Source organism: Elgaria multicarinata, chromosome 14 (assembly GCF_023053635.1).
Source record: "Elgaria multicarinata webbii isolate HBS135686 ecotype San Diego chromosome 14, rElgMul1.1.pri, whole genome shotgun sequence".
Classification (NCBI taxonomy): Eukaryota; Metazoa; Chordata; class Lepidosauria; order Squamata; family Anguidae; genus Elgaria; species Elgaria multicarinata.
Genome location: NC_086184.1, coordinates 4,775,990 through 4,799,846, shown reverse-complemented (window position 1 = coordinate 4,799,846; position 23,857 = coordinate 4,775,990). Strand labels below are relative to the sequence as shown.

The 23,857-nt window shown below is 45.7% G+C and overlaps 1 protein-coding gene across 3 annotated transcripts; it reads left to right on the top strand.

The window, feature by feature from the left end:
• Positions 1-6,449: 6,449 nt before the first annotated feature.
• Positions 6,450-22,448, top strand: MTHFSD (methenyltetrahydrofolate synthetase domain containing). Of its 3 annotated transcripts, none has more exons than XM_063141205.1 (8): positions 6,450-6,568; positions 9,087-9,190; positions 9,507-9,620; positions 11,353-11,466; positions 12,546-12,636; positions 14,704-14,816; positions 16,001-16,126; positions 20,875-22,448. In XM_063141205.1, the coding sequence occupies exons 1-8, from the start codon at positions 6,538-6,540 to the stop codon at positions 21,373-21,375; spliced, it is 1,194 nt and encodes a 397-aa protein (XP_062997275.1). In that variant the 5' UTR covers positions 6,450-6,537; the 3' UTR covers positions 21,376-22,448. The 3 variants fall into 3 exon arrangements, with proteins under 3 accessions (XP_062997275.1, XP_062997276.1, XP_062997277.1); XM_063141206.1 differs by lacking the exon at positions 9,507-9,620 and adding an exon at positions 9,355-9,468; XM_063141207.1 differs by lacking the exon at positions 11,353-11,466.
• The last annotated feature ends 1,409 nt before the right edge of the window (positions 22,449-23,857 follow it).

Genomic DNA, 23,857 nt, shown 5'->3' with positions numbered 1-23,857 from the left:
GACCGGATTTGGGGGGGGGGAGGAGAGAGAGAGAGAGAGAGAGAGACGAAGAAGAAGAGGGGGCGAAGGGAAAACACAGCCCCCTCCGTCGGGCGTCTCTCGGAAGACCAAATCGCTGTTCCAAATCTCCGCAGGGTCGCCTTCCTTTTTAAAACCAAGACACCAGCCCCATTTTCCTTTAATGTTTGTGGGTTTTTTTGGGGGGTGGGGGCAAAATAGTTGAAGTTTTCCAATCTCTCGGACTGCGCTCGCTCGCTCGCTCCTCTGTCACTTTCAATAATAATAATAATAATAATAATAATAATAATGATGATGATGATGATGATGATGTCTGCGGAGGTGCTGTTGGAACCAAAGAAAAGGGCAGGGGAAAAAGAAGAAAAATGAAAAGTCGACGGCCCCAAATAGAGATGGATGGATAGGGAGATTCTGGCGAGTGGAAAGGCGCGGAGGGGGCCCCGGCCAAACCCCCGCAAGCGGCAGACGGAGCCGGAGAGCCGGGCGCCGGCTGGGGCGCTCCCAAGCGCTGCTGCTGCTGCTGCTACGCCGCCGCGGTAGCGCCGCGTCGTCTCCCGGGCGAAAGTGAAGCCGAGCGAGAGCGAGAGCGGCAGCGCGTCAACAAAAACAACCGCTCCGAATCAAAACAAACTGCTCCGGCGGCGGCGGCGGCGGCGCGCGCGCCACTCCGGAGCGGTGCGCGAAGGGAGCCTCCGGGAAGCCCCGCGCGAGGCGCACTCCCCATCTAGAGAGCCGCGGCTGGGGGAAAGTTTCAAAAGTTCTCTTGCTGAAGGGCAGTTTTTACTCGCCGCTGGCCACGCCCACGCCCTCCGCTCTCGGCCAATGGCGGGCGCCCTCGGGCCCGGCCCGGCCAATGGGTGAGCCGGAGGAAGGCGCCATGAGGACACCACGACGCCGGGGGAGGAAAAGCGCTCCGAGGAGTCGGCGGCCCGGGGGCAGCGCCGGGGCGTCGTGGGGACCCAGGAGAGAGGGCTTCGTGGGGGTGGCGTGGGGTGGCGTGGGCGAGGAGGAGAGGGGGCCAAGGTGCGAGCCGCGTCAAAGCATTTCTTTTAAAAAGTTTCTGTGTAATATATTTAAAAACAGAAGTAAAACCAGTCAAATTTGAGCCCCTAAATCCGAATCTAGACGTATTTTTTTCTGCATGCTTTAATGTCAATTTCTAGAAGAATTTCCTTTTCAAAACATTTCGCTTTTAAATGCAGCCCCACCGTCATTTCTCATAGAACTACGACCACTAATAGTAGTAGTAGTGATACAAATAAAAATAAAGCGTGGCCTTCATCGGCTATTTTCTCTCTGTTTAAATTAAGGAGACCTTCGGGAGCACAGGCTGGGCTGCCAATTTGTTTTGGTGCTCATCGCAGGGGTGAAGAAGATAACAGTCCCCAAACGGTTTCCTTGGCCAACTCCATTGGAATGTCCCTCGGTTTTGTTAATGGGGTTTTAGGGATCTCATTGACACCTCGGTTCTAAACTCATTTAACACCTCAATCCTAAATACCCGGAATTAAGTTTGGAGGGAAAGAAGCGTGGTCACACGACTGGGGGTCCGGAGTGTAGTTCTGTGAGTTTCTTACAAGTTTTAATTAAATGTTCTACAGAACTTCGCAGATACTGAGTTTAATTTAAGGGTGTCGTTTATTATTATTGTTGTTGTTGTTGTTGTTGTTGTTGTTATATTGGCTTTAAACGGATTTTGTTTAAACCAACGAGTTTCTTCTGTTCCACACACCACACACAGAAAGAGACTCATTTCCCCCTCTAATTATTCCATTAGAGCCCATCAGACTCGGTTAATTAGGAACGCCAGCCTTTAGCCTAGGTGTGATCTTTCCGTATTTCCCGACTTGGCTAGAACCCCGTTAACTTGGCTATGAATAAGAATTGCAAAAGCAAACGGGGGCAGAAAAAAAATACAATTCTGCTTTCCTCCTTTGCCATTTTTTTTAAAACAACAACAACACAACGAAAAGATCCCACGGGCGATGTCATTTTCAAAAACAAAATTTCAAACCTTTTCATGTATTTATTCCCCCTCCTCACTTTTTTTTTTTTAATTTAGATTTTTGCTTCTGCAAACTTTCTGTCCCGGTTTTGAAATGAATGGTATCGCGTGGGGTGAGTATGTGTGTGTGTGTGTGTGTGTGTGAATTGAATGTTTTCCAGTGCAATCCTATTCGAATCTTCTCAAAAGTTCAACAGGATTCACCCCCACAGGTAAGTGGGCATTGGACTGCAGCCTTCCGATGCAATTCCTCTGAGAGTTTTACTCCGAAACAAGTCCCACTCCGATTAAGGGGGCTCAATTAAGCATGCACAAGTTTGCTTTCTGAAGCAACAGGGAAGGAGATGGTTAAACAGATAAAAAGAGCTGGTGATTATGGAATAGTTCGTTTTTATTTATTTATTTCTCTCCCCCACCTTCCCCAATGCTGTTTCCCCGGCGTTTTTTTTCATCCCGATCTGAGTTTGCTAGAAGTAACTGCTTTTCAATCTAATTGACTCAGTCTAACGTGCTTCCTCTCCAACGTAGTATGCCTTTAGAGTGCAATCCAATATGTGTCTACTCAGAAGTAAATTCCATTGAGACTCACTTCCAAGATAATGGAATAGGATTGCAGAAATTAAAAGAAAGAATCCCTTGCATTGGAAGATAACCGAGGACTGAAAAGGTTGGGGGCAGAAAACCTGCTGGCGGTGGACTTTGGTGGGGTCATTTGTGAATTTATTTGAAAAGGGTGGAGGTGGGAAAATCACAGAACATAGACAACCCTCCGGTATAAAATCCATAAAAGAAAAAAAATGATAGCCACTTCCAAGGAAACATCAAGGGAGACGTGCCTGAAACATCAGTCGTTTGAAATTTGATGACCATTTGCCTCGTGAAGAGGGTAGAAAATGAAAGGTTGGAGAAATTTATTTGGGAAGACAATTAATAAAATACCAACTGCCCTCCCATCCACCCCTTCCCCATTTTCCAGAAGTCCTTCTGGGAGCTTTCACAATACAGAAAGAAAGAAAAAGGTGTTAAGAAAATTTGGCGTATTAAATTCAACTCAAAGAATGCCAATATCTGAAACATTCTTGAAATAGCCTCTTCATATTTCTGTCTTGTTTAACCCAGTAAACAATCATAATTAAATCCAATTTTCCTATATCTGATTGAACGTTGACCGAAAATGTGTCGTACTGGATATGGTTTGGAGGTATTCAGGCAGGGGATTCAAACTGAACCTATAGCTATAGAGAAACTGGATCTCGTTACACCTCTAAAAGTATTTTAAAGAACATAAGAAATGCCCTGATGCTGGATCAGACCAAGGGTCTGTGTAATTCTGTTTACACTGGGGCCAACCAGCTGTCAACCAGAGACCCACAAGCAGGACATGAGTGCAACAGTACCCTCTCACCCATGTTCCCCAGCAACTGGTGTTCATAGGCTTACTGCCTCTGATACTGGAGAAATTGGAAAGAAAGAAAGAAAGGGAAAACCTCCTTCCGTTTGGGGATGATTGATCCTCTCCACCCTCTTGTGTCCTGCTGAAGTTTCTGGATCAAAACTGTTTATATAAGTTACCAAAAAAAAAAAAAAAAAAAGTAATCATTTATGGCTTCCCACTAAATAATACACACGTACAATTCCCCCATCTTTAAATTAACAACTGTTTTATTTTTCTGCATTGTTTGGGCACTTATTCATTTTAAAATGGCACCATCTAATTGCCTTTTTTAAAATAATAGTAATAATAATAATATAATGGAAGGGATATCATTTAATGCAGGAGCTAGTTTTTAAAATCCTGGTAGCAAGCTTTCCAGTTTCACAGAGCGCTTCTTCAGGCTTCAAGATTCAGATCAAAATAATTGTAAAAGATGTTGCATTGGTAAAGTAGCATTTACCTTTACATAGATCGTGTCCTCTTTTCCCTTTTTAAATATTCTAATTCCTGTAGAGTCTTCGGAGATAATGATGCACTATCCTGTCATTGTTTGTTGGAAAAGACAAACAGTAATAATGCCTATTGGTTTTTCCCTTGAAATATCATCTCGTCTATATAACGCTCACTCCAGGCTCACTCTCTGGAGTATGGTGCCGTCTATAGGCCAAAAGGGTGAATTAAAAACTGCCCCGGAAATACCTTCGGTCTATGGAACAGCTAAAATGGAAGCAGCGACACCTTGTGGACTAACCGCAACAGTGCATATGCTGAAGAATTTGACCTTTCCCACCAGCGCACCACCCACCCACTCTCTTTTCTATGAAAAACGGGAATATTTTAAAACAGAGGTTGACATCATTTGGCCCTCCAGATGTTTTCACCTACAACTCCCATCAACCCTAGCCTGCATAGCCAATGAGGATGGATCATGGGAGTTATAGGTCAAAACTTCTGGAGGGCCACAAGTTGCCCATCCCTGATATAGAAGCCATGAAGGGCTACTGCACCTTTAGTTAAAACTTTCTTTCCCAGTAACTTCAGCCCTTTTTATCGCTTCCCGTTCAGCGCAGATAGGGAATGTAGTGACAAATTAATTAATTATTAACTTATTTTTAGAATTAAATAATGATATTTGGGGGGGGGTTACAATTTGCTCATTCAATTTTAAAAGGGGGAAAATAGAGCCAAGAACTTCAACATTTAACAGATGCAATCCTAGATACCCTTACCTGGGAGTATGCCATATTGAACACAATGGGACTTACTTCTGAGTAGACATGCCTATGATTGTGGGGTTAAGGGGTGCAATCATATTCACTCAGAGAAGAAGTCTCATTCATCTCAGAGAAACTTGTGTCTGTTCTACCAAGGCATCTTCTGTGTTGCCAGATTAATTCCAGAGGGGTAGCTGTGTCAGTCCACAACCTGTACAGAACCTGTCACCCTCCAAACGTTTTGGATTACAGCTCCAATAAGCCCCAGCTAGCATACCCAATGATTGGCGACAATGGGAGTTGTAGTCCAAAACATTTAGAGGGCACTAGGTTGTCAACCCCTTTCTTCAGCACTACTGTTTTCTTCTTACTCATAGGAAAACGGGGTGGTTTGTCATTGCCTTCCCCAGTCACAGTTACCTTTCCCCCAGCTAGCCGGGTACTCATTTTACCCAGGATGGAAGGCTGAGTCAACCTGAGCTGGCTGCCTGAGAACCAGCTTCTGCTGGGATCGAACTCAGGCCGTGGGGAGCTTCAGAATCCAATATAAACTTCTCCTGTTAACTTTCAAAGCTTTTCACGGTCTAGCTCCTTCCTATCTCTCCTCTCTCATCTCACACTATTGCCCCGCTCGTGCTCTTCGCTCCTCTGATGCCATGTTTCTCGCCTGCCCAAGGGCCTCTACTTCCCTTGCTCGGCTTCGTCCATTTTCATCTGCTGCCCCTTACGCCTGGAACACTCTTCCAGAACATTTGAGAACTACAAGTTCAACCACAGCTTTTAAAGCTCAACTAAAAACTTTTCTTTTTCCTAAAGCTTTTAAAACTTGATGTTGTGCAGACTTCTACTGTTACTTTCTACTGTTAGTTTTTCCCTACCCTGTGCCTGCTTACCCTACCCTGTACCTGTTTGCATTCTCTTCCCCTCCTTATTGTTTTACTATGATTTTATTAGATTGTAAGCCTATGCGGCAGGGTCTTGCTATTTACTGTTTTACTCTGTACAGCACCATGTACATTGATGGTGCTATATAAATAAATAATAATAATAATAATAATAATAATAATGATTGATTTCAACTCATGCAATTAATCCACTATTTTTCTAGACACAGAAAAAAAGTCCCACAACTCCCAGCATACCCCATGCTGGGATTTGTAAGACTTTTTTTCTGTCTAAACAGGCATAGGATTGTGCCCTTTGGATGCAATCATATACATACTTACGTAACAGTAAGTTTCACTAAATGCGCTGAGGGTTACTTCTGAATCAGTATGTACAGGATAGCATTATAAGATTTATTTAATTGGGTGTTGTTATTTGTTATTATAGGGGTGTCAGGAAAGCCACTTCTGCTGAAAGCCTATCATAAGAACATAAGAAATGCCATGCTGGATCAGACCAAGAGTCCATCTAGTCCAGCACTCCGTTCACTCAGTGGCCAAACCAACCATCGGCCAGAGATGAACAAGCAGGACATGATGCAACAGCACCCTCCCACCCATGCTCCCCAGCACACAGGCTTACTGCCTCAAATACTGAAGATAGCACACAACCCTTTAATATTCTTTAATATTCTTCCCTTTAACATTCTTCCACTATTGGGAATCACAGATGGTCCGCCTGCCTGCCTGCCTGCCTCCTCCCTCTTGTCCCGTTCTATCCGCTCTGGAATTTGAACTGCTTGTAGCCATTGTCGCTGCTGCTGCTGATCCATCGTTCAGTACTGTCCCTTCCCGGTTACCGTAGTCAATGCGAAACACGTGGAGCAAACAGCAGCTGGATGCAGAAGGAGGAGTTACAATGTAACTGACTAGAGGGAATTCGCAGGTTCTGTCTGCTGGTGCTGCCAGTAGAAGCGACGGATGGAGAGCGGGGAGCAAGTTGGCAGTGCCGGTATTTTACTGTTACTATTACGACAGGGAGGAGGAGGAGGAGGAAGAAATTGCTCGCTGGTAGAGTCCTTGCCTTGCATGCAGAAGGTCTCAAAGCTTATTCCCGAGGGTCAGGGTGGTAGTCGAGATTTCTTCCTTTCTGAAACGCTGGACAGCCTGCCCAAACACAGCATTCCCAAGCCCTAAACAACTTGGGACCAGGATACCTGAGAGAGCGCCTTCTCCCTTACCAACCTGCCCGGTCACTGAGGTCATCCGAGGCTTTACTCCTAGTGGTTCCACATAGATCCATCCTCCGATTGGAGTCCAACAGGGGCAGAGCCTTCAGTGTGGTGGCTCCCCCTCCTGTGGAATTCCCTGCCTCTGGAGGTCAGGCAGGCGCCAACCTTATACTCCTTTCGGCGCCTCCTGAAAACATCTTTATTCCAAGAAGCCTTTCTTTAACATGCAGCCTTTGATTTCTGATTTCTGCTTCTTTTTAAATTTTGTTTTAACTGTTTTCTTCTGTTTTTATTTTCATTTTACCTTGTACACCGCTCCGAAATTTTTCAATGAGGAGCGGTATATAAATATTCTAAATTATTATTATTATTATTATTATTATTATTATTATTATTATTATTATTATTATTATTATGGGTGAGCTCAAAGGACAAATAGTCTGATCTGGCTTCCTATATTCCGATGAAAGGGTAAAATCCCACATATATCCTACTTAAAGTAGGCCCATTGAAATGAATAGGACTTGTTATTATTTATTTATTTATTTATTTATTGTGTTTCTATACTGTCCAATAGCAGAAGCTCTCTGGGAGGTTCACAAAAGTTAGTCCCATTCATTTCAATGGGTCAGTTCTAAGTAAGACACGGGTTGGATTGAGGGGGGGGATTCTGGGAGGAAAGAAGGGAATGGAGCCCACCTGGTTGTCATTACTGATTCTTCCTATACAGACTTAGGGAAACCAACACTACCTTGTTTAGGACCAACAAAATACAGAGAACCAGCTTTGGGGTGGGGGAGATGTGGTAGCAGGTTCTAGAGAAAGTAGTGTTCATGTACTCTAGAGCAGAGGTAGGCAGAAAATCGGTCTCTAGTTGTGTTGGACTTCAACTCCCAGAAGTCCCCTGCCAGCATAGCCAATGGTCAGGAATGCTGGGAGTTGGAAGTCCAAAAGGTCTGGAGAACCACTCTTTGCCCACCCCTTCTCTAGAGTCCATAGTAGCAGGTTGTTCTAGAGTCCTTCTGGGTAGCAATAATTGTGCCAAGTAGCACATTTCTGTGCCCCTTCTAATGCAATGGAATCTTTGGTAGTGGCTATTATTATTCTCACAGTGGGGACAAAAACGAAAGGAGCAGTAGATTAATCTGCAACAGCAGTGGCGCTGGGTAGAGTTCAAAGGAAAAGCATTTCCCCTGAAGGATCACATGTGTACCTTTGGGGCTGCATTGGATTTGAAGCTGTCTGTGGAAGCACAGACAGTGGTAGTAGCCGGGAATGCCTTTTACCAACTTTGGTTGGTACATCAATGATGACCCTATTTAGGGAAAACAGAGCTAAAGCCAGATCTGAACCTTGTGTCAAATCATTACGATCCTATCATGGTAACACTATGGGCATCACCAGTTGAATGTTTTAGTGCACAATTACTGGGCACTCATGAATTTTAGTGGGTCCTATTCACAACGTTGTCTGCGTGCTGCCTTCTTTGTGTGACAAAAAACAACAACCCACCTCATCAAGTCCAGGTGTGTGTTTGTTTTTAAAAGGACATTGCTGCTATCTCCTGCTGTGTGCAGGAGAAGCAGCATGATAAAACGGCCCACTGAATGGGCACATTGTTTACTTCCTCTTTCGAAAGAGGAATTAATGAGGGACAAAAGCGTGGGTGGAGAAGTAATGGTAAAGCAATGCACTTTTGCCTCGTGTGATGATGCGCTATATCCCTCTTGCCCACTTATACCTCGTAAAAGATGCAATGACATTTCTGGGCCTAATTGAAAGTGCTGTTTTTAACATTTAAAGCCATACATGGTTTGGTTCCAGCTTATTTGAAGGACTGCCTACACCCTGATGAATCTGCCCATGTGCGAAGATCGTTCTTGGATGTCCTGCTTGCTGGTCCATCTTTAAGATCTGTAATGCTGGTGGGCTGTAGAAATAGGACCTTCCCAGTGGTGGCTCCTGTTCTCTGAAACTCCCTCCAAGAGAGAGGGAGGTAGCTGGCTTGATCTGTTCTTATTCTTTGTTTTTAATATTATTATTATTATTATTATTATTTATTACTATTATTATTGTTGCTTTTATTAGTGCATTTTAAAATTGGTTTCAAAACTGAATTTATGATTTCATGAACTTGTTATACATATTTAGAGCTGTTTATGTTTTATTGTATACCACCTTGGGAAGCCTCCAATCTTGAAAGGTGGCAATTGAATGCATGAAATACTTGTCAACTGAAAAATCTACTTGTGTGCATATATCTTGACTGTTACTCTCCTCTTTCCTGCCTTGTGTAAGGAGTTTCCAAGTGGGACATCCGGCATAAAATTTGGGATTACATGGAAGCAAATAACTTGGCTGATTTCCCAAGACCTGTTCATCACCGGATCCCCAATTTCAAGGTATTGTGGTATTCAAAGCGCCCCCAAAATGGAAAATTAAAAGTACAGGATCTCCTATTGGACAGCAGTTCCTCTGGAACTGTAGCTCGGTTGCAACCCACCAGCCTTGCATGCAAAAGGCCCTAGGTTCAATCCCTGATGCGAGATCTGTCTTGCCAAAACAGGCCGCAACTTGTGCTTCTGCACGGCTTCCAGATTTGCAGGCGTTCCAAAATGCCAGAGTTGTTAAAGTCAACCCCGACGCCCCCCAGAAGAATGTCCGCTTTTTAATTCTGGAAGTGAGTATGCCGTGTTCCACCACTTTCTCCCCTCATAGGGATCTTTCCAGATGAATGGCTCCATCCAAGCATGCGATGTGTTTGATATAGCTGGGGAAGTGAAAGTAGATCCCGACAAACCCCTAGAAGGGATCCGGCTGGCTGTGCTTCAGGTAACCAGATCTTCTCTCACTGAGGGATGTTCCATATGTTTAGCCCTGGCTCAGATTTAAGTATATTAAGGAGCTCCTGCAGGACCAGACCAAAGGTTCTTCTAGATCTGCCTTCTCCAACCTGATGCCCTCCAGATACATTTATTTTATTTAAAGTATTTTTATCCCACTCCTAAGCCAAAAAGCCTCCAGAAGTGGCTTGCATGTAATCAATCAAACTAGAGAGTCCCTGCCTAGAGGCCTTCAAACTAAAAAGGCACGACATGCAAGGAAAGAGCGATAGTGAGGGAAGAGGTGGAAAAAATAAGTAGTCTTTCAGCAGAGCTGATGGAATGGCCCTCCTTCCCCCTCTCCTCCATAAAGCCTGCTGGAATGGCTGCTGCTGGTGATAGTTGAGGGAAAGGGAGCAGTCATAAGGGAAAACTTCCAGCAGGGCTGGGGATTATGGGAGTTGCACTCCAACACGTCTGGAGGATACCAGGTTGGGGAAAGCTGATTTTGTCCCACGGTGACCAAGCAGGTGCCCCTGAGAAGCTCATAAGGAAAAGCTGGGGACAGTGGCCGTGTGCTGTTTTTCTTCTCCTGCAACTGGTATGGAATAGCATACTGCCATTGAACTTGGAGGTTGCATGCAGCCATTAGTTGATAAATGTGACCCTTTTCTGGGAATTTGTCTAATCCCCTTGTAAAGACCCTCTAAAGATGCAATCCTGTGCATATTTGGACAGGGAAAAAGTCCTACATCTTCCAGCATGCCCCCCCACCCATACTGGCTTCGATGGCTCTAAAGAGGAATTAGCCAAATTCATAGAAGGAATCATAGAATCAAGCAGAGTTGGAAGGTGCCTACAAGGCCATGGAGCCCAACCCCCTGCTCAATGCAGGAATCCACCCTAAAGCATCCCTGACAGATGGTTGTCCAGCTGCCTCTTGAAGGCCTCTAGTGTGGGAGAGCCCACCACCTCCCTAAGTAACTGGTTCCATTGTCGTACTGCTCTAACAGTCAGGAAGTTTTTCCTGATGTCCAGCTGGTATCCATCTGTTGGAAATGGGCAGCGACACTTGTTGGTTGTTCAGAAGGGATTAACCTGCTTAACTTTCCTTTATTGGTCTTTATTGGTCTAACTAGTTCTGCCCTTTCTTCCCTCCTATATCTTGACCACTTCCCTTCCAATCTGGTTCTGCTCCTCCCTTTTCCTTATCTCTTACCATCTTGCTCTGTAATGAGGTTTTGTCTTCTTCTTTTTTTATTATCTCTAATAGTAGAAGTGTATGCTTTGTGTATGCTTTTCACTTAGAATAAAGCTATTATTATTTTCTTTTTTTATCTTGACTATAAGACTTAACAGACTGTTTATTGCAACTGTCTATTGAATGTTTTTAATTTTTGTGAACCGCCCAGAGAGCTCCGGCTATTGGGCGGTATAGAAATATAATAAATAAATAAACTCCTGTCTGTGCGCTCATTGAGCTATCCGGATATTACCTACACCATCGCCCCTTTCATGGGGCAGTGAGTTCCATCAGTTAATCAAGTCTTGGGTAAAGAATTACCTTTTGCCGGTCCTAAGTCCTAGCACCAATCACTTTCCTTGGAAGACGCATTCTAGCAAAATGTCTCTTTTTTCACCTTCTTCCCCTTTGTGGTTGAGTGCTCTAAAGGAAAGGCACTGTCGATAACCCGCATCCTGATTTGTAATTTGTCGCTCTTCCCTGACTCTTCTTCTTGCAGGCCAGGAAAACGCTGCTGGTGCCCACCCCTCGGCTGAGAACAGGGCTGTTCAACAGGATCATCCCTCCCCCTGGAGCAACTAAAGAGATCCTAAGAAAATGCGCCACTTCTCAAGTGGGAATTGGAAAGGAGGGCTGTGGGGGAGATGGGAGGGATTTGGTTTTGCAATTTTAGGCCTTAGCTAGACCTAAGGATTATCCCAGGCAAATGGAGGGGTTGTCCCTGCCTGCTCCCGGGATCCCCTGTGTGTCATTTGGATGCACAGGAACAATCTCGGGATATAGGCCTGGTCTAGCCATGGCCTCAGACTGTCCTTCCAAAACCATTTTCAGGACTTGACCTGTAAGGCATCCGTGAGAGCAGCTAGAAGAACGTAGAGAAGTGACCGACATGGGTTCTGCCCATTTGCTGGATCAAGCCAGGAAGTTCTCAACTCCGCCACATCACTTGATTTGTAGCAGCGGACTTGGTCTGCCAAATACCATAATATGACGCTTTGGTGCCCTCTAGTGCTGAAATGGTTAAAGGTCTTAAGTGTTATGGAAAATCTTTTCCCATGGGGTAGGATAGTTGCTGACACGTTTAATTATTTATTGTATTTATTCTGTTTTAATCTGCCCAAATAACAAAAGTTCTCCAAGCAGATTACATAAAGATAAATAATAAAATGCAATGAGGAGGTGGATGCAAAATGAGCATTCACAACAGCAATAATGAGGCTAACAAAAAGATCCCACCATTGCTGAGCTAATTAACACTTGCCAAGGGACAGGAAACCATTATCATGATTCAAGCCACAGGTGCTAGCATTGAAAATATATATATATATATATATATATATATATATATATATATATATATATTAAAAAAAGTTGCATTTTAACAGTTTCATACTGGGGCCTCTCTTTAAAGTTCCTTTCTTCAAGAGTGGGCACTTTCAAGTCAGCAAATGGATGAAAAAATGTGGATTAATTACTGAGGTAGGGTTTGGGATGGGATTTCATTCAGCCCCAAGTCCCAAAACTTCTCAGAATGTCTGAAGAACACCTTGGCAGGCTCCCAAAAATTGAACAGAGCCAGCTGTTGTGCGTGTAGAAGGTTTCTGATCTCTTTCAATAGACCAGGCGGGGATTTTTGGCTCGCATTTCTTAACTGCTCTCCTTCCCCTGCTCAATATTGCTTTTCTTTTTCAGGGTGTTAGGGATTACAGCGTACCTGTAGGGTTAGATGCGAAGGTGCACGTGGATCTGGTTGTGGTAGGATCAGTGGCTGTTTCTGAGAAAGGTATGTGGCACAAGAACATGTGATGCTGATATCAGCCTGGAGGGGAATACTGAAGGTTGGGTAGCTGCAGCACTTCTAACATTGGGCTCTTTCAGACAGGAGAAAATCACGTTTCCTTACCGTTGCTCTGCTTCCTGCTTCTCTTCCGGGACAGGGATGAGCCGAATCATACAGGAGGGGGGAAAGGGAAGCAGGCAGCAACCATGTGGCCCATTCAGTTTAGTCGGACAGCACCCTCTAGCGGGCATTTTGTAGCCAAACGTCTCCAGCGCACGCATGGCAGGAAATAGCGACTAATTTCGCTATAGCTCAGAAGGGTCGCATTTTCTTAGGATTATTTCATAATTGAAAAATGGCGGGCCGAGCAGGAGATGTTCAGGAGGATCACTGCATCATCAAAATGACCCGCGAACAATCGTGAGTGGCCAAGTCATGAACGTGCTGTAAAACGCTCATCTGAAGAAGTTCGTTGAAACCTTGGTACGTGGAGCTGCGGCAAAGAGCCATGCAGGGCCAGCATCAAGGGTAGGCACGGTTGGGTGCTTGCTGTGGGCCTACACCCCAGCAGGGGGGCCCTGACAAGAGCCCCTGGGACTTGCCCTGCCTCTTCATCATTGCAATTCGCTTGTTTATCTCCTCTCGCTCCGGACCAGAGAATGGTGGTGGTGAGAAGGAGGAGGGGGAGATGCCATGGCGGGCTTGCTCCCTGCCTGTCAAGCCAGCAAGTGGCAGCCGTGATGAGTGATGGGAAAGCGGATGAGCAGCAAGAGCAGCTAGAGACAATAGCGGTGAGAGGATAGAGGGGGGGCATTCAGAGTCTCTTCCACAAGCGCTCTCCAAAAACTGGAGCCATGACAGGAAAAGTGGACGTATGAAATTTAGCTAAAGGCAAAGTCAAACTCTGTGACTTTTGGTTTGGTTCTATTTCATATTTCACAAAGCATGGCCTGCTTTTATTTCATGTACAAATCAGGGACATACGGAGCACTATTTGTCAAAGCCGCCCCTCTGATTATGCGAGGAGACAAACAGGGTGATCCTATGCATGTCTACTCAGAAGTAAGTCATAGAATCATAGAATAGCAGAGTTGGAAGGGGCCTACAAGGCCATCGAGTCCAACCCCCTGCTCAATGCAGGAATCCACCCTAAAGCATCCCTTACAGATGGTTGTCCAGCTGCCTCTTGAAGGCCTCTAGTGTGGGAGAGCTCACAATCTCCCTAGGTCATTGGTTCCATTGTCGTACTGTTCTAACAGTCAGGAAGTGGTTGATGCACACTGCATATACTCAGGGGCAATCCCCACCCCACCCCAGGCTTCTACCGGCACCAATACATGATGCCCTGGCCCAGCCTTCATGAACCTGGTGCCTTCCCGATGTTTTGGACTGACTCCCATTAGCCCTAGCCAACATGAAAGGTGTTCGTTGGGAAGTCCTCCCAGGAAAATGTGTAATGGACTGAAGTCTAACTATAATTTGTTATTATGAAGAAAACCTCTAAGCAGCCAATGAATTCCATATATATTGTTGTTTATTCGTTCAGTCGTTTCCGACTGTTCGTGACTTCATGGACCAGCCCACGCCAGAGCTTTCTGTCGGCTGTCGCCACCCCCAGCTCCCCCAAGGTCAAGTCTGTCACCTCCAGAATATCCTCCATCCATCTTGCCCTTGGTCGGCCCCTCTTCCTTTTGCCTTCCACTTTCCCTAGCATCAGCCTCTTCTCCAGGGTGTCCTGTCTTCTCATTATGTGGCCAAAGTACTTCAGTTTTGCCCTTAATACCCTTCCCTCAAGTGAGCAGTCTGGCTTTATTTCCTGGAGTATGGACTGGTTTGATCTTCTTGCAGTCCACGGCACTCTCAGAATTTTCCTCCAACACCACAGTTCAAAAGCATCTATTTTCCTTCGCTCAGCTTTCCTTATGGTCCAGCTCTCGCAGCCATAGGTTACTACGGGGAATACCATTGCTTTATATAGATAGATAGATAGATAGATAGATAGATAGATAGATAGATAGAGATATTCCTTATTGTCATTCTGTCCTGTGGATGCTCCCTTTCTCGCTGTAGGCTGGCGGATTGGGAAAGGCGAAGGCTTTGCAGACATGGAGTATGCCATGATGGCCTCCATGGGAGCCGTAAAGGAGGATACAATCATCGTCACAGCTGTTCACGACTGCCAGGTAATGATTGCAGTACAGAAGAAGGCGACCGGCTTCCTGATTGGGACAGCCATGATGGTTCATGGGTGCACCGCTCAGTCTGAGCTGGGAAGCAATTAAATAAATGAGCTCCAATTCCCTGGGCCAAGAAGGGAATGGTGACTGCTTGATGGAATATGCAAAGTAAACCCTTTCCATAGTTAAATTCTGCCAAATTCTTGGTAGTGGTCAAGAGCCAAGCACGTGCTTTGTAACCCAGCAGAATGGAGCCCCATTCTACACAGAAACGGGGTGTTTGATACCCCCCTCTCTGCCAGCAGACTGTTTTGCTGCAAAAATGGCAATTCTGCTGGGAGAGAATTACAGTGGTAGCCATTTTGGATGGCCCGTGGACACCTCTCTTTGCGCTCACAAGGTTCCCTGGTTCTAATCTTATTTCTTCAGTGTGTTTTTTAATTCATTTCCCCCCAACTGGTATGCTGTAAAGCCAAATGCTGCCTTCTAGCACCACCTTTCTTTGGATTCAAAGGAGAAGTTATTGTTATTGCATTTATATTCCATCTTTTTTTTACTCCAAGGAATCCATGGTGATATACATAATCATCTCCATTTTTATCCTCACAACAACAACCCTGTGAGGTAGTCTGAGCTGAGAGTCTGTGACTGGCCCAAAGTCAACCAGTCAGTTTCCATAGAATCATAGAATAGTAGAGTTGGAAGGGTCCTACAAGGCCATCTAGTCCAACCCCCTGCTCAATGCAGGAATCCACCCTAAAGCATCCCTGACAGATGGTTGACCAACTGCCTCTTGAAGGCCTCTAGTGTGGGAGAGCCCACAACGTCCCTAGGTAACTGATTCCATTGTCGTACTGCTCTAACAGTCAGGAAGTTTTCCTGGCCGAGTGGGGACTAGAACCCGGATCTCTCAACTCCCAGTCCAACACTTTAGCCACTATGCCACACTGGCTCAGCCCTCCCTTGCTCTTAAGGTCCTTGGGCAAATTATTTTTATTTTAGTCCCATCAGTTTGCCTTCTGAGAAATGAGTGTTTAGTGGCTGGCCATGGGCCCCCGCAGCAGCCATTTTGTGAGAGCGCCCACAGCACCCTTCAACATTTCCCAGGTTGGGGAACCCTTCAGCAGTGCCTGATGGCCCTGGTATGGAAGCAACCTATGTACCAGTATGATTTCTCCTCCTTCCACTAGGTGGTGGACATACCAGAAGAACTGCTAGGTGACCATGATCTAACTGTGGATTACATCCTTACGCCAACAAGAGCTATCAAGACGGGGTGCAAGCGCCCGAAACCTCGAGGGATCCTCTGGCATGAGGTAGGATGCCTCTGCTGCAGGCCGCTTGGAGCGACCAGCAGTTCGGTGGGTGCAGAGATCCGCCTTTCAAACGTGTCTCTCGGAATTTGCACGGAGCGGAGCACTGTGTAAACGAACATGTCATTGTCGGATGTGGAAACAAACTTGGAACATATTATTGAATTACTATTTGCAGAGCTGCAACGTTTTAATCAGTTGACGAATTAGATCAAAATTAGCACTCTCTGTGCAGCCCTGTGGAAGCCCCATCCGTTTTCCCCGACAGCTGATGAATTCGTCTGGGGAGAAAAAAGCCTGCTCTAGTAGTGCCGGGAGAGTGATTCCAATTGGGGTCAATGGGGAGGGAGGAGCCAGGTTTTCCCATTGCTAATGGAGGCAGGAAAGCAGCAAACCCGATGTGGGGGGGGGGGGCGTCACTGAGGGGGAGGCGGAGACTTTTAAAGTCTGTTATATCAGAGGTGGGCAGAAGGTAGATGTCCAGATGTTTTGGACTTCAACTCCCAGGAGCCCTTGCCAGCCTGGCCAATGCTCAGGAATACTAGAAGGTGACATCCAGAACATCTGAAGATCTACATTCTGTCCAGTAATTGATTTTAAAAACTGTTAGAGCAGCCTTCCTCAACCTGGGGCGCTCCAGATGTGCTGGAATACAACTCCCAGCTGGCTGGGGCATTCTGGGAGATGCAATCCAACACATCTGGAGCGCCCCAGGTTGAGGATGGCTGTGTTAGAGGAAGGGTGCAATCCTATGGATTTTTGGAAAGAAAAAGAACTACAAAACTCACCTTTTCCCAGCCAGCCATAGCAACTGTAGGACTTTTTTTCTGTCTAAACATGCATGGGTTTGCAAATTAATCAATTAAATGTATTTAAAATCAACTTTAAAAGGTGTGCTTACTTAAATCAGTCACAAGCTACTTGCAAAGAGGTGTAACAATCACACAGAGGCAAAAAGCACACCTTGGTCTTAAGAGGCAAGCCCATTTCTCGTAGAATCATAGAATAGCAGAGTTGGAAGGGGCCTACAAGGCCATCGAGTCCAACCCCCTGCTCAGTGCAGGAATCAAGTGGGAAACTCTCTTCCGAAAGGGTGCTGGCTGCAACCAATCAGAGCCCTGATAACGCAAGTGTCCTTTTTGCCTCTGTGTGATTGTTACACTTTGTCCCAAACAGCTCTCCAATCGTCTTCACCGCAAAACGAAAATGATAGAAGATAGCAACACACGTACAGAAAATGCAGCTAACATGATCAAGGGTACTGGAGCATCTCCCCTACGAGGGAAGGTTACAACAGCTGCAATTGTTCAGCTGGGGGGGAAAGGAGGCTGAGGGGAGACAGGATAGAGGTGTACAAAATGCTGCCTGGTGTGTAGAATGGGGAAAGGGAGACGTTTTCTCCCTCTCTCAAAATATCCGTTTGAATGCCCATCTAACACACGAATACACATGGCCATCAAATGGAGCTGGGAGGAGCATATGAGCATCAAGTCCAGGTCTAAAATCGCAGATGTATCATTGATTGTACCGTGACTGTTCCTCTGGTGTTACCGTTCTTGGGCTCCTTCCATCTCTTTGGGGGGCTTTGATCTCTCGCCCCACCCCCCACGCTCTGGTGTCGGAATTTGGCTTCCATAAATTCTTTCTCGGCCATCTCTTGATTCTCCTGCTTCTAATCGCAAGTGATCTCTGCCAAGATCTGGCAGAGTCTGCCCCCCCCCCCGCCCGGCCCCCTAGGGACCCTTTCATCTCAGTGCCGCTTTTGACACTTTGGCAGACAGGGCTGGCCTGTGGCGAAGGCTGTTTATCAAAACGCTGCTTCCTTCTGCATTTCTTCACCTATCAGAGAGAGGAAGAGATGAAAGCCTGCAATCTAACCTGGGACAAAGGAGAGACCCCCTTTCTCCTCCAGGGGCTGCCATCTGTTCCCTCGATTTGAAATGACCCTTTTTAGCCTGGCACTGTTGTCTTCCGGGTGGGACACCCTCCGAGAGACCCCGTGGAAGAGCAAGGCGATAAGCATAATGAGCAAATGGTCATCCCCCTCCGCCCCCCCCCCCCCACAGCAATGTTAAAAGGCGAAAATCGCTGCGTGAAAGAAAATAAGAGCTATGCTAGATCAGGCCAACCCGATGCCCCAGTGGGAATCCCACAAGCAAGGCAAGCTTCCTGCCCATGTTCCCCAGCAACTGGTGTAGACAGGTACACTGCATCTGATACTGGAGGTAGCACATAGCCAAAATGATTAGTAGCCATTGATAGCCTTCTCCTCCAGAAAATTATCCAATTCCCTTTTCTTTCACCATCCAAGGTGGTGGCCATCACTACACCTTTTGCCAGCAAATTCCATACTTCAACTATAATAATAATAATAATAATAATAATAATAATAATAATAATAATAATAATAAATTATTTATTTGTTACCCGCCTCTCCCTCTGGATCGAGGCGGGGTACAACACAAATACAAACACCATAAAATACATACAACTAATTCAAATGTTTTAAACCAGTGCATCAGTAAAAGCAGCACATTATTTAAAAAGGCATCTTAAAATTCCGCTGGGGAGGCCTGCCGGAGGAGATCAGTCTTTATGGCTTTTTTAAATTCCGGAAGACTGTTAAGTTGACAAATCTCTCCCCGCAAGCCATTCCACAAACTGGGAGCAGCAGAAGAAAAGGTCCTCTGGGTAATAGTTGTCAGCCTTGTTTTTGTTGGCTGGAGTAAATTGTTCCCAGAGGACCTGAGTGTGCAGGGCGGATAGTACGGGATCCTGCAGGTAGCCTGGACCCAAACCATGTAGGGCTTTCAATGTGATAACCAACACTTTATACTTTGTTTGTATACTTTATACAAACTAATTGGCAGCCAGTGAAGAGATTTTAAGACTGGTGTAATGTGGTCACCCCTAGGTGTACCAGTGACCAACTATGTGGTGTGTGAAGAAGTCCTTTCTTTTATCTGTCCTGCATCCTCCGCCAATTAGCTTCATGGGATGACCCTGGGTTCTAGTGTTATGAGAAAAACGTCTCCCTATCCACTTGCTTCACATGCCTGCACTGGTATCCTATCTCCCCTTCCCTTTTTTCTAAGTTAAAGAACCACCAAAGTCCTGGTCTTTCCTCCTAGGGGAGTCATTCCAGTTCCTTGGTCATTTATTTTTCTTCTGCTAACCATAGAAGAGCTTGAAGTCAATGTTTGTTGGACCTGACAGGGTTGCAGGAGGAGAAGACCTCAGAAAAAAGTGGTGAGGAACAGGAGAGAGGGTGTCCACCGACAAAGCACAGCAGTGAATTCTTCCCGTTTTGGAAAGAAAAAGACTGTTGTGATTTGTCTAAATAAAGACTCCAAATACATGTATGAATTAAATCTGACTTGAGAAAGGAGAGGCGCTTTTTTTTCACTGAGTCCGAGCCTGATCAGTTATGTGAAAACAGGGAAGAAAACGTTTGGTCAAATTAGCGTGGAGTTTGTCCATTTCACAAAGAAACTTGACGAAAACCAGCAAACTGTTCTAAATTGGGGCTCCAGGGGAAGCAGAGCAAAAATGGCGTCAGCCCATTGGCACGTTTGACACGTTGACGTCACCGAAGGTTCTCCAGAGGGTGGGTTGCGCGGCTGAGCCTGTGGCGCCTTCTCACAAGTTGGCAAGGGTGTCCGTTCACACACAGACATTGTACGGCAGTTGGCTGAGAACTCTGCAGTTTTCTCACGCTGCAAACGATTGACCTGAGAGCGGCGATCCCGTTAGTCAGGAGATAGTGTGGTGTGGTGGTTAGAGCACTGGACTAAGACTGGGGGGAAGCCACGTCTGAATCCCCATTTGGCCATGAAGCTCACTGGGTGACTTCAGGCTGGTCACCGCCCTTCAACCTAATCTACCTTGCAGGATTGTAAGGAAAGGAGAACCGTGTACAACAGGGGAGTGGAAACATTTCCATTTCAGAGAAACCCTCAGGGGCCAAATTACAGCGGTGAGCGGGGTCAAAATATCCACACAGTGTAGCTCAAAGCTCTTCCTGCCAGTAACTAGGCCTTGAGAAGTGTTTCAACCTTTTAGGATGGGGGGAAATTGCCCCAAATCCAGGAAACTACCCAATGATTGGTGGATGAGGGAAAGGCTGGAGGAAGAGGCTACCTTCTGAGAGCCCCAGAAAGCTCCAGGAAGATAGAATGGTCTCCTGAGTCTGAGAACATCTGTGAACATCTCTATGATCTCCTTTGAGGGAAAAAGCAGAATATAAATTAATGAGTAGTACTATTTATACAGCACATTTATCAGTGGATATGGTGCATTATTATTATTGTTGTTGTTGTTTTCCTTCCTTTGAAATTGCAACAGAGAAGGTAAGAGAAGGCAACTGAGATGAAGGGGGTGCATCATCTTTGACAAATAGTAAGCAAATGATGTGTAGGCGAGATCATTGGCAGGACTGGAGATCTCTGGGCTTACTAATGGAAGAGTAGGGAGGCCCATGGAGGCAATTGGTGGGAGGGGGACAGGAGGGGGAATCCAATGAGGCCATCCTAATGTGTTTGTCTCCACACAGCAAAAACAGGCCAATGTACTGCAGTATTTGTTGGGAGTGTGTAGTACTTCTCAGCAGCAGCTTAGTCTTCTCAGATGTTAGATGTCTTCTGTGTATCTCTTGTCATTTGGTGATGACTGGTTCTCTCTCTCTCTCTCTCTCTCTCTCTCTCTCTCTCTCTCTCTCTCTCTCTCTCTCTCTCTCTCTCTCCTCATTTTAGATCAGTCATGAAACGCTTATAAAAATCCCCATTCTCAAGAGCCTTCGCTACAGAGAGAAACAGGAAGGCAAGGACGTCATCCTCAAAGATGAACAGCCAGATGTTCCAGTTGCTGACAAGCCAGCAGCAAGAGTAGCCAGGAAGAGTAGGCTGGAAAGTCCTGGGTTGCAGGGCGAGACTAGCCTGACCCCAGCGAGCCCAGGGAATGAATCTTTAGTGGGGAAATCAGACCGACCTGATGCACCTGCCACTGTGTATGTGGGTAACATTGCTCAGGGAACCAGAGTGAGCGAGCTAAAGGATGCCCTCAGAGAGCACCGCGCATCTCCCACGCGGCTCACCTGGCACGGCGCACAACACCAAGCGTTTCTCAGTTACGACAACAAATCTGCAGCCGATGATGCCGTCGCGGCTCTGCAAGGCTTAAGCCTCCGAGGTAGCCCCCTGCGAGTTGAACTGGCCAGGAACCAGTGCAGTAGAAGGGCACACAGACCCCGCTAGGTGGAGGAAGGAATAGGACAGCTGCCAGTGTAGCAACCAAGCAGAGTAGTGCAGCCACCGGGTTCCCAGTGCTTGGCAAAATCACTTGTCCTTAGTCTGTTCCTACAGAGGAACAGTCACTCTGTGAAGGCTGAGACTCTAGAACAGATTTGCTGTCATGTCTCCAACCTACACTACCCAGAGACTGGTCTACACGGTCAAGCAATAGGGATGCTGTTTCTGAATGCTTCCCCTCAAGTGGAAAGCTAGCACATCAAGAAGAATGGTTCTAACTCAGCCCTATCTGATTATTTTTCTACTTGCATGGTTGTGTTTTTTGAGGGGAGGCATGTTAGGGGTGTCTCGGGGGGGGGGGGTTACCTAATGAAGCACTGAAGAATGTGACCCCTTATCACCACCACCTGAAGTGGACCATGGCTTCTACCATCTCATGACTCTTAACACCACATTCTGCTGCACATGTGTAAACCAGCCCTGGGTTGAAACTGCTTCACCGATCCACTGTAAACATACCTTATGGGAAACCAGTTTGCCACTCTTGTGGCAAACTGGTTTCTTGTTTGGCCATACAATGGCTTGGAAAATCAGGAGCATGAGCAGCTCTTAAGTTAATCTTGCAGTTGTTGCCTTTATATCCTTTACTAGATGTCAGTCTTTCTGATTCTCAGTGTTTTGTGTACAAGAAGGGTTTCTCTTTAGGAAAGCATTGACGTGAAGTGTACATTTTGGACACGCGTGCATGCCCAAATGCTTTGGCAAAATCAAGCCAAATACATTGTTTTGATTGTGCAAAGTCGAAACCAAGAATTTGTCGAAACCAAGAATTTAGGAAACAAAGAAATATGTATTTCTTTGTCCCCCCTCTCCCCACCAAAAAACGAGTTGGATTATGGCTGAACTTCATTCTAAACAGAAGCACTTTTACAGCTGATCTCAAAATAAGCACTGAAATGTTCTCTTGCATTAAAAAACAACAACCCAAGAGCTGGAAATATTTTTCGTAGCTCCAGGGTGTACTACTAAGTATATTTTAAGCACATTATGTTGCCCCAAGAGAGGCTGGCCTTTCACAAAGCATTAAAGGAAACCTTCTCAAGGTTGTCGAGTGCTCTCTGTACAATATCCCATAGACTGGGTTGCCTGCTCCTGCTACCCTCCCTCCGGTTGTTTTTCCAAGGAAAGTAAAAGCTAGAAGTGATGACATTTGGTGCTCTCCAGATTGTTTGAAAGACACGGCCGCAATGGGAAAATGCCCCTTCCCTTCCCTTCTGGCCCAAGAGCTGGGTTGTTCATCTTCCAGAGCTAAAATATGAGCTCCATCAGACTTACTTTTTTTTTCCTGGCATGCATCTGCGATTTCCACCTCCGTTTCATTGGCGCATCAAGTGCTGGTCACTTTCCCGTGTGTAGGTTATTGTGCTATTTTGCCTTGCTTACCTTTCCACCTGCACTGGCTTGTGCTTCCTGGTATCGCCACCTCACTGCTTCTCCTTCCCCCTCCAGTTCATTGGTTCTTGTGCTTGATGGACATTCTGATGGATGTGGGCACCTTTTTATTTATTTATTTTATTACATTTATATCCCACCTTTTTCCCTCCAAGGAACCCAAGGCAGCGTACATAATCCTCCTCCTCCTCCTCCTCTCCATGTTATCTTCACAACAACAACCCTGTGAGGTAGTTTGGGCTGAGAGTCTGTGATAGTGTATAGTTTATTTGTTTATAGCACAAAGACCATTGCAAAATACAGAATTGCTCACATATAGCAACACACAATATTTGAAATATTCAAAATGTACAAAGTACAATCCTTGCTCAACCAAAGGATCAGTCAGTGGGTCACTCTAAGGGTGCACTGTTTATCTAAAGCACCCACCCTTGGCTATCGCAACAAGGACATACATGCCAAAGTCACAAGGTTAATTTCAGTACTTACCTTATAACCTAAAATACTAGCAGTCAATATCGGGCACTACCATGAAGGTGCGATCTCTGATGATAGTTTATAAAATACTGTTAAATCAAATGGTCCCCCTTGCAATCTACGCAGACTTCGTTTAGAAAGTTATTTCTGATTTTTGGGGCTGCTACCGCAAACTTTGCAACCTCAATTGTGATTACTTTACTATGGTCCACCAGCAGATCGCAGATAATGTCTCTAGTGTGCCAACCCACTCTTGCTAACAATAGTTCCTTTAAAAAACGCTCCCTGATCTCTTTGTACAGAGGGCAACGCAGGAGATAATGCGCTAGGTCTTCGATCTCCCCAGAGCCACAAAAACAGATCCACTGGGCATAGGGGACTTTTTTTATACTTCCCCTCCAAGAAAGCAGAGGGCATTGTCTGAAAACGAAGGGCAGTAAAGGCCTTTCTTAGGGCGGGAAACGATCGCTCAAGCAAATATTGTGAAAAGTACTGTCCTTTCTTAATAAGACTGAACCATGTTGAGAAGGCCTGTAATTGACTAGCTATTGCATTTCCC

What these genes read in the sequence shown, in the direction of transcription:
- MTHFSD (XM_063141205.1), top strand. Translation starts at nt 6,538, where the DNA reads ATGGAGAGCGGGGAGCAAGTTGGCAGTGCCG. An exon ending in GGAGCAAGTTGGCAGTGCCG is followed by an intron (nt 6,569 to 9,086) that starts GTATTTTACTGT and finishes GCCTTGTGTAAG; the next exon opens with GAGTTTCCAAGTGGGACATC. An exon ending in CAGCTGTTCACGACTGCCAG is followed by an intron (nt 14,817 to 16,000) that starts GTAATGATTGCA and finishes TCCTTCCACTAG; the next exon opens with GTGGTGGACATACCAGAAGA.